Consider the following 15048-nt stretch of genomic DNA (forward strand, 5'->3'; position numbering starts at 1 on the left):
CTGCCGGACCCGGGAGGAGGCCGCGTCTCCTTGGCGGGCTTCCCGGGAGCAGGTTATTCTTTAACGCACGACTGCCCACCTCCCGCGCCCCTTATGTAACTCCAGGGGCTGGGTGGCGGAGCCTTCCCTGTCGTTCAGGGTTAAGGTCCCACCCTGGGGTAGCCACCCTGTGGGCCGGCTCACCGCTCGGAGGAGCCCCTCGGCCTGAGGACCGCCCGCCAGGGCTTGCCTCCCTCCCCACTCGGTCTTCTGAGCCCGACCAGCCGGCGGCCCCAGGTGACAGGGCGCAGGTACTCAGCACCCCCAGCGGGAGGAAGCCCATTCCCAAGGAGAGGTTTTCACTCCTTCCAGACCCCACCTCGCCAAGCCTCCCAGGCTTTCAAGAAGAGCAGGCTGAGGTATAGCAGTGTTCATGCTCCCTGAGCTGGGGCTTTATTGAGACCCTGCCCTGGAGAGAACATGGCAGCCAGGACCCCAGGGATCCCAAAGGCTGACAACACTGCTATCCGGAATCCGTGCTGTTAGCCGCGTGTGGGGGAGGGGACTCTGTGGGAAGTGAGGGGTCGCACCCCACTCTGGAGGAAGGATCATCTGTACTTGGGTGTTCACGGCAGAGGGGATGAAGACCCCTTCCCAGGCTTAGACAGGAAGCAGGGGGTCTCCATGCCCTGCACATGCCTCTCCTGGTAGGAGTTGGAGCTGGGGGGTTCCAGGTGCCCAGGGACCCCCATCTCCTGGATGCTCTCATACACGTTTTCCAGGAGGCTCTTGTCCGTGCCCAGGCCCCTGAGAGGGAGGACCTCGTAGGCCAGGTCACTCCCCAGAGCCAAACTCGCTTCCCCACCCTTGGGGTCTGGCTGGTCTGTGGAAGGTCCTGGGTCCCTCCTTTTAGGCTTGCTGACCCTGGAATACAGGATGTCCACCTGGAGAGAGGAAGCCAGTCCAGGGAGGGGTCAGCACCATCCACTCGGCCAAGGATCTGCCCAGTCCCACCCACCCTACCTCGCACCCTTCACTTCACCTGAGCAGCTGGGGTCGCCTCAACTTTCCCCTGCTCCAGGCCTTGGGGGCCCCGATCTGTTCCCTTGAGCTTCTGGACACAGGCATACTCAGCCACCACGGGTCTGGCCTTGGGACCAGGCCTGGCACAGCTGCTGGTCAGCTGTGCCCCTGCCCACACCCCAGAGGTGACTGCCAGCCCGGCTCTGCGGATGGCAGCCAGCCCCACGTTGGAATAGGTGGCCTCAGGGTCGGTGGAGGGCGTGGCCAGGGGCAGCTCCTGGTGTGGGAAGGCTGCCGGGGGCCTGGTCGTCGTGCCTCTGGATGCCTCCTGCCATTGCGGGTGCAGATCCATGCTGGCAGGCCGTGGGGCTGAGGGTGGGGGCAGGGCAGAGATTACTTGGGGGTCCGGGGACGCCTGCCCACCGCCAGGCCCCAGCCCTTCCACCAGCTCACCTCTGCTGCAGGGCCAGCTGCGGTGCAGCTCATGCAGTCTGGTGTCCGACTTACCGAGGGAGCAGTGGTGGGGTCGCCTCAGCAGTGACTGGGGGCGAGGAAGGCTGGCCGGTCCCCTGCTGGCCCCAGGGACACCCTGGCACTCACCGCTTCTGCTGGCATTACACTGCCCTGCGGCCCAGACAGCTGCCTCTGTGCCCGCTTCCTGGGTGCAAGAGGGTCATCAGAGCGGGGAGGGAGAGGTGCGGGTCAGAGGCGTCGGCCTCCAGTCCAAGGCCCATAGGGACGTGTGTGTAGAGAGCGGGTGCTGGGCCTGCCTGAGTCCCGCCCCCTCTGGCTGTAGAGCTGAGCCAGGCCTCACCCGGGCCAGGGACGGTCACACCTGTGGCACGCTGTGCGCGACATCCACAGCCAGAGGAGCAGGGCGAGGCGCCCTAGGCCCCAGAGGGCAGGAGGGGCCGAGGGTACCTGTGGCCTCATCCTGCGAAGCCGTGGATGGGCCTGGGGGCAGAAGACAGGGTGCCGGGGGCTGAGGGACTGGGCACCAACCTGACAGCCCCACTTCTGCGCCTTGTGCTGCTGGAAGGTCCCCCCACCCCCACCCCCATGCTCTGACTCAGCACAGAAAACCCCAAGGCTCAGCAGCCTCTCCCTCCTACGGAGGCCGAGGGGACACAGCCTCAGCGCCCACCCTCCCGCCTCTGCCCAGGGTCTGCTGGTGAGGGGTGAGGCACGCTCTGCCTGGCCCCCAGAGGACCTGAGTTGGCAAGGATGACTCCAGTGATGGCCGAGCGCGGCCAGCTGAGGAGGGGCAGGGCAGCTGGTACCTGGCCACGGCCCCACTGTGGTCACTGAGGCCAAACCTGAGAGCCGGGGAGGCCCCCAGGTCACATCCCAGGCATGGCTCCTGTCCAGGTGATGCCCCTTAGCTGTCCACTACAGAGACTGGCCCCCTGAGAGGCTGGAAAGCTGGGGGTCAGCAGGCAGGAAGGGCTGCTTTGGACACTGGCCACCCCACCCCTGGCTCTCCATCCCTCCCCTCCAACTGTCCCTGCCATCGGACACCTGCTTCCTGGAGTCTTGGCACAGGTGCCGGAGGTAAGGGGCCAGCAGCATGGAGCTGTCTCCGAAGGTGGGGGCCAGTCTGCTCAGACCCAGGGAGTGGGCTTTCCTCACCAGAGGGCCCAGGTCCCAATGCCCTGACCTGGTAGGGCCCAGTCTTCCCAGACCCCTGCCCTCAGCTGCCCTAGGAAGGCACCAAGGGGCCCGGAGCCTTAGCCAGGCTGGAGGACAGAGCGGGCACTCACCAAGGCTGGGGCTGGGGCGCCTCCTCCACCACCTAGGGTGGCGGGCAGCTTGGCACCTCGAGCCACAAGGCCTGTGTCGCCCTCGGCCCAGCTCCCCACCTCACTTCCTGCCCATGCACCACGCCGCGTCTTCCCACGCAGCCGCCACGGCAGCCTCACTCACCTGCTGTGGCCCTGCCTGGGGCCTAGACGGGACTTGGCAAGGGTGTGCTGCGAGCTGGTGCTGATCGGAGGCCCTAAATCATGTTGTCTCCACCCACGATGCAGTGGGTGCGTGTGGGCAACAAAACAGGCAGGCACGGACCCAGGGTGCCAACACCCCCCGCCCCACCGGGTCCTCCTGCCTCGATAATGGCGCTCCCTCTTGGCCCCGCACAGCCATGGTCCCCTTCCATCACTGCAGCACCGGGCTCACCCGTCTGTGGGTGTCAGGCAACGTGGGGGGCACCCTAGGCTGTGACCATCTGGGAGAGCAGCAAGGATGCCCGTCCTCCTGGGCCCTCTGCCTCTGGGCAGGGTGCTGGGCAGCACCCTCACTCAGGACCCCTCCAGCCCAGCCCCGTGACCCGGTGCAAAGACCCCTCCTCCTCAAAGTCCCCACAGCCAGCCGAGCCTCCACTAAAAGACAATGCAACAAAGTCACTTTAATGTCCTTGCTCAGGAGACAGCCCAGGACACTGGTAGGTGGGCTCAATGGTCAAGGAAGTGTCAGGAACCCCTGCAGCCTGTCTCCTCTCAGCAGTGGCCACACGCCCGAGGCCGGCAAGGCGGCCAGCTGTGAGGGCTGGCCCCTCCTCCGGTGGCGTCCTAGCTGTCGAGCGACAGCTGGTCTTCCTGCGGGCAGCGGGAGCCGGGGTCCCTGAGCTCGGTCCACGCCACGTGTGGGGCCCTAGAACTCGGTCATCTTCTTGTGGGTGTCCGCCTTCCTCCGTTCCCTCTGCAGGCCCGCCTCCTGGGCCCGGAGCTGCCCCAGCTGCCGCTGGGCTCCCGCCAGCTCCTCCCGCAGCTGGGCTGCCGTCACGCTGTGCCTGGGGAGGGGCCGCCACTCAGCACTGCCCACCACCCTCCAGCCCCTCCTCAGATCTGGCCCGCCGCCCTCGGGTCGGGGCGAGCTCTCACCCAGGCACCATGGGCCGGGGTGGGGCGTGGCGCGGGCAGGGCCCACACGTACCGGCCAGCATTGCGGGCAAGGGCCTCCTGGATGCCCCGGATGGCTCGCTGGGTCTGCTCGATCTTCTCCTCCGTTTGGAAGAGCTGCAGGCTCAGGGCGCGCTTGGCACTCCTGCTGGCGTGGTACACCTCCTCACCACTCCTCCTCCCCGGGGGCGCCACCCCCGCCTCCAGGGCCCCAGGAGCCCCGCCTTTCAGCTTCTCGTTCAGGAAGTCAAACACATTGCGAGACGGTGGGCGGCCCCTAGGCCCGCGCCCTCTGCCCCGGCATTTTGGGGGCCTGCTGGCGCCAGCCTGGCTGCCCCCGGTCCTCTTCTGCAGGATCTCCGCGCACTGGTCCAGCGACTTGCCTCGCGGCAGCACCACAGCGTGGATGGGCTCCACCCGGCCCTCCGCGTGCCGGCCCAGACCTGGGGGTACACGGAGCTGGCACTGCCCCTGGACTCCGGGGCCGTGCTGAGGGAGCCCTTCGCCCCCCCGTGCGGCGCACACTCACCCTTGCCAAACTCATAGCCCATCTTGGCGAGGAGTCTGGACCCGATGCCCCGCGTGTGTACCTCCCAGCCGGCAAAGGCAGAGCTGCAGGTCCCGGCGTCGGCAGCACCAGGTTCCACCACTGCGAGCATCAGAGGGCAACAGCTTAACCCAGCTGGACGCAGGGCACCCTGGGCTCCGGCCAAGGTTAGCCCAAGAGCTCAGCTCTGGGCCAGGGCCAATCCCCGGCACCCCTGGCTCCCTGCCAGTTGCCCAGGGCTGTGTGGTGCGAACGACAGGCAGAGCCTGTGGCAGAGCCCAGCCCTCTCCACACTGCAGGGTCACGACCTGCTCACGTGGTGGCCCCTTTCCTATTCCCTGGAGGTGGGTGCTGCCGTTCCCCTAACAGAGGAGTGCCCGCCTCTACCTGCCGGCTCAGTCCTCCCCCCCATCAGCGTGGACAACTTGGCTAACAGATCGCAGGCGGACACCCCCCTGGGGGAGGGCCAGACACTGTTAGCCAGTTCCTCTGTCCACCGCCAGGTCCCCGTGCCCTGCAGGAAACCGTCCCTTCCTGTGCGTCCCATCTACTCCTGTGGCTCGCGTGGGACTGTCATCATTCTGGGTTTCTGCACCTGTGGGTCTCCAGACCTGCCCCAGACCCATCACGCACCCTCTCATCTCCCCTGCCCGCTGTGGGGGCCTCGCGCCTGCCCCCTGCCCCGATTGCGTCCTCCTACTGACCACAATATGGGACCCTGCCAGCCAGGAGCCTCTCGGCGTGGCAGCAGCCATACCTCGAGCGTAGCTGGGGTCGTCCACGTCACTGCTGTCCGAGTCAGAGGAGCCTGCGGGCTCCGTGCGCAGCGGGGGCAGGATGCTGTCCCCCTCCACCACGGCCTCTTTCAACAGCAGAGAGTCAAATTTGACCGTGTAGTAGCCACTGTCCACATCTGGAGGGGCACAAGGCAGCAGCGCAGTGGCCTCAACACATGGAAGGAGACACTCTGAAAGCTGGGAGCAGGGCGGGGCCGAGGCCAAGGCGGGGCCTTGCTCCTCTTGGGCGTGGGGTGGGATCCCAATGCCCAAACAGAGGAGGGGTTGGGCAGGACTAACGTGTGACACACGGGGAGGGCTTCCCAGAAAGGACCCCGTCAGGGAGGCCCCGGGCAGCCTCACCAGTGATCCGCGCTGGGTACCACAGGCCATCCTGCCGCTTGGCCAGACACGCAGAGCCGGCCTGCAGGGAGCTCAGGTCTGGGTCCTGGAAGGGGCGCAGCTCATCCACAGAGACCACCTGCCCATGGGAGAACCTGCAGAGAGGGCCATAGGAATGCAGACTCAGATACGGCCACCAGGGCCCCATGAGCCAGGAGGATCCAGTCTACCTGCCTGGAGACCGCCTGGACAGGAAGCATGGACAGGGAGACAGACACACACATCTACATACATATCTGCTGAACACGTGTGTACCAACATATGACACACACACCCATGCACACATGTACACACATCCACTGAACACACACGTGTACAAACATGCACACAATACACACCCACGCACACGTGCACACACAATACACACCGAACACGAGTATACATGTATGCACACAACCCATGCACACATGTGCACACACCCATACATGCATTTCTACACACATGTGCACAACACACACATTTATGCATGCATACACGTGCGCGCGCACACACGCACACATGTGCACACACATACACGTGCACACAAGTATGCACATGCGCACTCATACACACGTGCACACACATGCACACAAACGTGTGCACACACAGGTACACATGCACACACGCACACTTACACAGTATACACAAGCACTCAACTACACACATATGCAATGTACATGCACACGTGTATGGACATGTGCACACGTGTACATATGTGCATGCACACGTATGGACACACACACACTTGTGCTTGTGCTCTCACTCTCAGGATGGACCTGGGTACCCTGAGGAAAAGACGCTTCGAGTTTCTCCCCAGCCTTCTGGGCTAGAGTCATGTATACACAGGCACACACATGGCTGGTAGACATCCTTGTGATGAGAGCTCCCTGGCGCCTCTCCACCAGATACAACAGGTCATCAAGGCAAGTGTGTCTGCGTGCTCTCACAGGACTGAGTCCTCCCCAGCCAATTAGAAAGAGCTGGTTGTAATAGTGCTGCCTTGACTTCTAGATGTCAGTGAAACAGTGAAACCAAAATGAAAACCGGGAGAGAGGAGGTGGGGGAGGAAGTGGGAACAGAAGGCTGCAACCTCTAACTTTGCCAAATAAAGACATGAAGCAACCACGCACACGTCTCCTGCTGCGCCCCCATTGCAAGGAGGAAGCGGTTCTAACCCCAAGAGAGTAAGTGAAGACGGGCACTCGCTCCGGACACACAGGCAGCCCTGCCATGGCTGGTCTCCTAGGTGGAGTCCATGGGGAGAAAGGAGAGGAAACAAGGCATTTCAGTCACCTTCCAGGAGCAAACAAAGGTGGCCTCGGATGCCTCCCTGGCGGGGTTCTGGCCAGTTCCTTCTCACCCCTGACTGTCCTCAGGCACCCAGGGTACTACCAACGGCCAGTGGCACCAGCAGCTGCAAAACTGGCCCAGGTGTCCTGCAGTGGGCACAGTGGTTGAAAAGCCCTCCTCAACTGAGGAAAGATGCCCAGACTCGGTGAATTTGGCCAAACACCCCCTCAACACACCCAGACACCACAGACGCCACGAACTAAACCTCCCTGCAAGAATCTTTGGGGCTTCCCTGGTGGCGCAGTGGTTGAGGGTCCCCTGCCGATGCAGGGGACACGGGTTTGTGCCCCGGTCTGGGAAGATCCCACATGCCGTGGGGTGGCTGGGCCCGTGAGCCATGGCCGCTGAGCCTGTGCGTCCGGAGCCTGTGCTCCGCGACGGGAGAGGCCACAACAGTGAGGCCCGTGTACTGCAAAAAAAAAAAAAAAAGAATCTTTGGTACTCTTAGAAGCCCTAAAATTTGGTGTCCCCCTTAATCCAGCAAGTGCTTCTAGGGAATGACCCTAAAACAACAATAATGAAAGTATGTAAGGACTGAGCCAGAAGGATGTGACCCAAACATGAAAGACTTGGAAATAACCTAAGTTCCCAACCACGGGGTGTAGTTAACGGTGTGTCCATGAAACGATGTCATCCGAGAGCATAGGCAGCCTGAGGAATGGAACCAGGTGCCCCCCGGGAAGAGCCTCTCATACAACGAACTTCACGCAGGACAGAGGAGGGGTTACCAACGAGGCAGGAAAAGAGACACTACGGATTTCATAGGGAAAACATTAAAAGTTGGTTTTTCCCATACAAACAACCCCAACGACACCCAACTCGATCATCTGCTTCACAACATTCACGAAAATACACTCCAGAATAAGTAAAAACTTGAACCAGAAAACAAGCACTTAGAATGAGTATACACCACAGCTCAGTTTGGTTGATCCCAGGAATGCAAGGGTGGTTCAACACACGAAAACCGTTCAATGAGACGGAGCACAGTAATAGAAAACCAGCACGTCAACGGATACAGAGAAGATACTTGAAACAAATCCAACACCCTTGCATGGTAAAAACACTCAGGAACTTCCCTGGAGGCGCAGTGGTTAAGAATCCGCCTGCCGATGCAAGGCACACGGGCTTGAGCCCTGGTCTGGGAAGATCCCACGTGCCACAGAGCAACTAAGCCCGTGCGCCACAACTACTGAGCCTGCGCTCTAGAGCCCGCCGCGCTCCACAAGAGAAGCCACTGCAATGAGAAGCCCGCGCACCACAACGAAGAGTAGTAGGCCCCTGTTCGCCGCAGCTAGAGAAAGCCCGAGAACAGCAACGAAGACCCAATGCAGCCAAAAAAAAATTTTTTTTAAAAAGAAGCAAAAGTACCTCTATTTGTCAATGACATAATTGTATATATAGAAAACCCTAAATAATCCACAAAAAATCCTATTAGAGCTAAAAAATGAATCTGACAGTGTTACAGGATATAAGATCAACACAGAGAGGTCAGTTGTATATTAATACACTAAAAATGCACAATCTAAAAATGAAATAATTTCATTTACAGCAGCATGAAAATGAATAAAATACTCAGAAATAAATTTAACCAAGGCTTGTGAACTACAAACATTGCTGAAAGAAATTAAAGACCTACATAATTGGAAAGAGATCCCATGTTCATACATTAGAAGACTTCATATTATTAGGATGGCACTACCACCCACATTGATCTACAGATGCAATGCAATTCCTATCAAAATTCCAATCTTCTTTTACACAGAATTGGACAAGCTGATTTTAAAATTCATATGGAAATGCAATGGATCTTGAATAGCCAAAAGAATCTTAAGAAAAAACGTTTGAGGACTATGTACTTCCTGACTTCAAAACTTACTACAAAGCTACAGTCATCCAAACAGTAGGTATTGGCATAAACACATCCAGTCCATTGGTGTGGACCAATGAACTGGATGAGAGAACCCAGAAATAACCCCTCACACACATCAGTCAGGTCTCGTCAGGGGTGTCATGACAATTCAATGGGGAAAGGACAGTTCTTTCAACAAATGGTACTGGGAAACTGGATACCTACATGCAAAAGAATGAAGCTGGACCCTTACACCATTAGAGCATGTGATTTACAAGGGAAATTTTCAACAATATTTTATGTCAAAATGGAGTAAGTTATATGAAATATTCAAGGAAAGTAATACGAGACCAGAATCTCATACAGTAAGTCCCCTACATACGAACCTTCAAGTTGCGAACTTTCAAAGATGCAAACATGCCACTGCATGCCAGCTGTTGTACTGTACTACTGTACTTTTCAAGGTACTGTAAGATTAAAAATGTTTTATTTTTGTGTTGTTTTTTATGTATTACTTGTGTGAAAAGTATTAACAGCCTATTACAGTACAGTACTATATAGCTGATTGTGTTTGTTGGGTACCTAGGCTAACTTTGTTGGACTTATGAACAAATTGCACTTATGAACGCACTCTCGGAACAGAACTCGTTCGTATGAAGGGGACTTAATGTATTCAACAAAACTGCTCTTCCAGTATAAAAGACACAAACAGAACCTAATCAACATGCCAGATCTCCGAAAACATTATTCCTGTGAGCCCTTCCTGAAGAATCTACCAGAAAACGAGTCTCAGACAACCGAAACGCTAAAAAGACCCCAACAGATGGAATGATGGTAAGCATGAAATGCAAAGGTCCTTCTAGAACTAAGGTTGGGAGTAAAAGGGAAACAACGGCTGTAACGGCCACAAGACCCAAAACGCAGGTCCAGTGCAACCACAAAGACAGAGGGAGAGGGTAGTCGTACATGTAAAAATGCTTTTAACAGTTTTCAATCATCATAATTAAAGAATGAATGTTGTTATTCTGAGTGTCCTGTGTGTGTAAAATGGGATAAAACAAATTAATTATGGGTCCTTTGGAGCCATATGTCCATATGTCCAATTCCCTATGTCCTTGAGAACCAGAGTCCTGGCGTAAAGAAGGAAATACGGATGTGATCCAGGAAAGATTAAGTAGAAACACTGTAGTCCTTAATTTGAATTGGAAATATCAGTATAAATCCACAAGGTATTTGTCCTTAAAAACGTAAGTATGTGGTATGGGTACATACACTAACACATACATTAGTGTGTGTCCACCTATATTTCCTAGTTCCGTCTGCTGAAAAAGCCTACAGCGATGAATCAACTAGCAGCAAAGTGCATCCCAGTGCCCCCACTGTGGGTTGTGAAATGCCATCTCCCATTAAAAGAAACCAGGGCTTCTTGGAGACTTGGGTGCCTTCAGGTCTGGGGTAGGAAGAGTGCAGATGACTGTGGGAAACCCTGACTCCTGGGGCTGTGTCAAAAGGATGTGGGAGCCAACCTGAAGAAGCTCCCACTTGACAAGGGTGAGACAATTTGAGTTTCAATAAAGAACAGAATCTGGGCTTCCCTGGTGGCGCAGTGGTTGAGAGTCCGCCTGCCGATGCAGGGGACACAGGTTCGTGCCCCGGTTCGGGAAGATCCCACATGCTGCGGAGCGGCTGGGCCTGTGAGCCATGGCCGCTGAGCCTGCGCGTCCGGAGCCCGTGTTCCGCAATGGGAGAGGCCACAACAGTGAGAGGCCCGCGTACCGCAAAAAATAAAAAATAAAAAAAATAAAAAAAATCAGAATCTCTGTGGACTGAAATTCATCAAAAATATTTCAATCCATCAGTCCATATGGATATTAAATACTTTTTAAAAGCCGATTTATCACCTCAGGATGGAAGAGAACCAATTTGCTATCTTGGAAACCAAGGAAACAAAACAGACAAGTCCGGCGTTACCCTGCCTTTTCCATATGACCTGTACCACTAGGTAGCCAGATCGTAGACAAGGAGAGGCCTCTCTCTGTAACGGTCGGCTAGTACAGGAACTGACAGAATTGAAGAGGTCTGTTTTGCAATCCACGCTGTATCAGTGGGTCTCGGCGTCGAGCACCGTTGGCAGCTATAACACCTAGAGACATGCCCACCTGGGGGTCCTGAGTGTGACCAGGTCCCTGGGTGCAGATGCCAGCCTGCGGTGAACACAGGAACATGCTGGGCTGCACCAGGGCGGTCGATGATGGTCAAAGGGTCTGGTCCTTCGACAGTGAAACCGTGAGGCCAGGAAAGGCGGGGGTGGGAGGGGGCGGGGTGCAGACACAGCAGCCTTAAAAAGCGAGCAAGATTAAACTACAGCGTTTACACCCCAGCCGCACCTGAGTGACAAGCAACAAAGAACACAAGGAAGTGATCATCATAAAAGTCTAGAGAGTGCTTCTGTTCGGAGGAGGGAGAAGGCTGTGCCTGGGCTGAGGCAAACAGAGGGGCTCCTGGGGTAATTGGCAAACTTGTAGTTTTGATCTGAGCAGCAAGTACTAGGGTGTTACAATGATTCCTCATGCTATTTCTTTACTTCCTGTCTGATTTTATTTTACAATAACAAGATAAAAATTTGAAGTTCGTTGTGTCCTTACTACATGTGAGCTACCGTTCAATATTCTTTTACTTCTACTAACGCATCCCGTTCTCCCAACAACTGCGAGAGACATGCTCATCTCTGTCTTACGGATAAGGATATTGAAACACAGAGTGATGAAGTTAGAACAAATGTACGAAAAAATGCTCAATCTTGCTAATAGTCAAGGAAATACAAGTTCAATCAAGATCACCTCCCCAGCTCTCAGTGGGCACGAATTCACAAGTAAGAGAACGTGACCAAGGGTGACTATGGAGCAGACCAGGGACTGGGAACCGCACAGCGCACAAGGACAGAAAATGCGCGTGTTCTCCACACTGCTACACACCGGGGACATTCTCACCAGGGACAAAAGATGTGCACTAGGATGTTCACAGCACGTTGCCTGTAATAAATAACAACTGGGAAACTGGACTTCCCTGGTGGTGCAGTGGTTAAGAATGTGCCTGCCAATTCAGGGGACACAGGTTTGAGCCCTGGTCCGGGAAGATCCCACATGCCGCGGAGCAACTAAGCCCGTGCGTCACAACTACTGAGCCTGTGCTCTAGAGCCCACGAGCTACAACTGCTGAGCCTGCGTGCCACAACTACCGAGCCTGTGCTCTACAGCCCGTGCTCCGCAACAAGAGAAGCCACTGCAATAAGAAGCCCGCGCACCTCAACGAAGAGTAGCCCCCGCTCACCGCAACTAGAGAAAGCCCGCACGCAGCAACGAAGACCCAACGCAGCAATCAATCAATCAATTAATTAAAAGAAACAAACAAACTGGGAAACACCAGGAGACAGAATAAAATGTGGCATATTCATGAGGAAAATAACACAGCAGTTAAAATGCACAAAATAGTTCTATAAATATCAACGTGGACTTTTCCCTGTGAGAAGAGCTGCAAAATGAAGCATCCTGCATGCTAACCATTTAATTAGAAAATAAAGCACAAATATGTCCTATTCACAGATACACGTGTCTATAAAGGTCTCACGTATACTAGAGAGAAACACACCACAGATGTGACACCAGGCCTCCCAAGAAGGGGAGGGGACTGCGACAGAGTGGTGGGTCACAGGGTGCTTCAACGCTGTCTATTTCATCTTTAAAATAAAATTTTCAGATAAAACTTTCAATAAGTAAATTTTAAAAATCCAAAGCAAATGCAAGAAAATAACTATCCAACCCGGGTGGTGGTGAGAGGCATGTTCGTGGGCTGCATGGGTTGGGCCTAAAGCTGACAGCAGGCAGCAGCTGAGAGCAGGGCAGAGGGGAGCCGGCTCGTCTCAGAGCCTGGCTGCCTGGGAGCCCCAGCGACCCCAGCAGCCTCACGGCCTACCTGGCGGGTCTGCTGCCAGGTGAGTTAATACGCGTGAAATCCTCGGAACGGTGCCTGCCCAGAGGATGCAGTACAGGGACACGTTAGTTCTCATCCCCACACAGGACGTGGCACAGGGACGGGGAGGAACCCTCCAGAGGGACCAGAGGCAGAAAGGCTGGAAGGCTCCCTCCTCCGCTCCTTGACTGTTGGCTGAGGAGAGGGGCGCGCCCACCCTGTGGGAGCTGGGGGAGGCCTAGGACTGATTTGTCGTGCACTCTCCTGTATGCACGCTACGCCTTTCACAAAACTTACAGGGAAAGAAAGGAAAAAAGGGAGAAATGTAGCAAATAAGACTTTGGGCTCAGCAAGAATCTATAAAGAAACAAGACAGCAGAAGAACTGAAGGAAGTTACCCCGGACAATTGGCTAAAAAAGAAAATCATCTACTGGAAATCTCGGTCAGTATTCTTTGCAAAAAAAAAGTAAAAAGAAGCAAAGTTAAAGTCATGTGCTTAAACAAAAAGCAACATCATTACAACTGTGGAAACGTGAATGCGAACAAAGTATTGCTGTTAAATTCCGTAAGTGTGATGGCGACATGGGGATAGTTTTTAAAATAACATCCTTATCACTCAGGTTAGGGTGGTATCCTGAAGTATTTATAAGTGAAAAGCCCAGTAATTTCTACAACTTGCTTTAAGGTAATCCAGAGGCAGGAAGAGTTGAAACAAGACTGGCACGATCTTGATGGACAATGACGCCTGAAGCTGGAGCACGGGCAGCCTGTACACTACTCCCTCTAACTTCATATGTGTTTGACAACTTCTATAATAAAGTTTCTATAATAAAAGCAAATTTTAGAAGTTTCATTCTGAAGAATAAAACTGGTGATGGGGGCGGAGCGGGGGGAGTCCATTCTTTTCAACATCAGCCCTTCCATACTTCTTCATCTACCCGGAGAAAATCCAATTAAACACCTAAACAAGAACACTGCTAGAAGAATCCCCTGCCCCCCAAGTTCTCTTCTTGTCAGCACTCTGCTGGGCAAAGACAGACAAAACTCCAAAACTTCAAAGCCCAGAAGGCCCACCTAGCCCCTGATCCTGTCTGCAATCCACCCACCACCCCCCCCAACGCCCCCAGGGGCCCCGGAAACCTAGGCCTTACCTGCAGCTCTCCTGGAAACGGCACTTCCCCTCCAGGAAGAATGGGCAAGGCTTCAGGGACTTGTGAGTGGGGTAGAGATAGAGTACGCGCACGCCCGGGGCGCCAGCATCCGCCTCCTCGGTGCCCACGATCATGGCGTTGTGATACTCCAGGGTGCCCCAGGCACTGTAGTAGGGGGCATTCACCTTCCTCCCACTCAGCTCTGCCCCGTCCTCGTCCTCCTCCCGCCCAGGCTCCGTGGGTCCTGGCCCGGTCTCTCCCACAGGAACGGTCTCCAATTCTGCCTCGGGGGCTACTGGCACCTCCACTGCCTCAGCAACGGCCTTCTGGAAAGCCAAGTACTCAGCATCCTCCTGGGCTGGGCGCTCTCCATCCAAGGCCGCCAGCAGCTTGCTCTTCCGGACGGACACCAGGCTGGCCTCAGTGAGCTCGATCAGCTCCTTCAGGTCCCCCTGCAGCTGGCGCAGGTCTGCCAGCTCCGAGGGATCCAGGCCAGTGCCCAGAGCCAGCTCCACCTGCTGCAGCTGCGCGTCGTAGGTCCGGAGGGCGGTCTGCAGGCTCTCCTCGTCCATTCTGTCGGGAGGGGCCGGGTCCCTGGGTCCTCAGAGGGGAGGCGTGGGAGCCAGCGCTGCGGGGAAGAGAAGCCGGATGAACCCGGGACCGGCCGTCCCCGCGAGGCCGGCACTGAGCGCTGGCCAATCGCCGCCCTCGGCGGACAGCCTGCGGAACCGTGAACCGCCCTGCCTCCCGTTTGGGCCGAGAGGAGTTTCCAGCTCCGAGAAGAAGAGCCAGAGCCAGCCCTTGGCCGCTGCCCCCACGGCCTCCGCTCCCTTCCCGGGAGCTGCCGTCAAGTTCCCCCCGATGCCTCCGGCCGGGCCAACCCCCCGGGGCCCGCGCCGCCCGCACCCGCTCGGCCTGCCACCAAGGGCCCAGGCCCCGTCGCCCAGACCCCGTCGCCTCCGGCCCGGCCCTCCTCTGCGCCGTCTCCCGGCTGCCGCCACAGACGGCCTGCCAGCCTCACCGGCCAAAGCCGCCCGGCGCCCGCTTCCGCCCCCGCAGCCGACAGGAACTTCCGCCCGAGCGCCGCCGCCGCCGCCGCCGCCGCCGCCGCCGCCGCCGGAAGTG

General features: G+C 56.4%; 2 protein-coding genes across 3 annotated transcripts; both read right to left on the minus strand.

Annotated features, from left to right (window-relative positions):
* Positions 1–447: 447 nt before the first annotated feature.
* Positions 448–3282, minus strand: LIME1 (Lck interacting transmembrane adaptor 1). The gene is made up of 5 exons (XM_081255585.1): positions 2926–3282; positions 1838–1956; positions 1603–1660; positions 1022–1543; positions 448–923 (listed from the first exon to the last, which is right to left on the minus strand). Exons 2-5 carry the CDS (start codon positions 1933–1935, stop codon positions 606–608), a joined length of 996 nt encoding a protein of 331 aa, XP_081111711.1. The 5' UTR covers positions 1936–1956; positions 2926–3282; the 3' UTR covers positions 448–605.
* Positions 3283–3381: 99 nt separating this feature from the next.
* On the minus strand, positions 3382–15036 carry ZGPAT (zinc finger CCCH-type and G-patch domain containing). Of its 2 annotated transcripts, none has more exons than XM_081255577.1 (7): positions 14945–15036; positions 13924–14551; positions 5586–5719; positions 5204–5359; positions 4429–4548; positions 3934–4342; positions 3382–3790 (listed from the first exon to the last, which is right to left on the minus strand). In XM_081255577.1, exons 2-7 carry the CDS (start codon positions 14493–14495, stop codon positions 3652–3654), a joined length of 1530 nt encoding a protein of 509 aa, XP_081111703.1. In that variant the 5' UTR covers positions 14496–14551; positions 14945–15036; the 3' UTR covers positions 3382–3651. The 2 variants fall into 2 exon arrangements, with proteins under 2 accessions (XP_081111703.1, XP_081111702.1); XM_081255576.1 differs by having other exon boundaries at positions 14830–14987.
* Between the last annotated feature and the right edge of the window lie 12 nt (positions 15037–15048).

This window comes from Mesoplodon bidens, assembly GCF_964165515.1.
Source record: "Mesoplodon bidens genome assembly, chromosome: 15".
Lineage (NCBI taxonomy): Eukaryota > Metazoa > Chordata > Mammalia > Artiodactyla > Ziphiidae > Mesoplodon > Mesoplodon bidens.

Excerpts from the sequence above, each read along its gene's own strand:
- LIME1 (XM_081255585.1), bottom strand. The coding sequence starts at position 1,935 with ATGAGGCCACAGGTACCCTCGGCCCCTCCTGCCCTCTGGGGCCTAGGG. Across the intron at positions 1,544-1,602 it reads GTGTAATGCCAGCAGAAGCG|TCACTGCTGAGGCGACCCCA; the intron begins GTGAGTGCCAGG and ends CCTCGCCCCCAG. Across the intron at positions 924-1,021 it reads AGGCGACCCCAGCTGCTCAG|GTGGACATCCTGTATTCCAG; the intron begins GTGAAGTGAAGG and ends TCCTCTCTCCAG.
- ZGPAT (XM_081255577.1), bottom strand. The coding sequence starts at position 14,495 with ATGGACGAGGAGAGCCTGCAGACCGCCCTCCGGACCTACGACGCGCAG. Across the intron at positions 5,720-13,923 it reads CGTTTCCAGGAGAGCTGCAG|GTTCTCCCATGGGCAGGTGG; the intron begins GTAAGGCCTAGG and ends CCCTCTCTGCAG. Across the intron at positions 4,549-5,203 it reads CGACCCCAGCTACGCTCGAG|TGGTGGAACCTGGTGCTGCC; the intron begins GTATGGCTGCTG and ends TGATGCTCGCAG.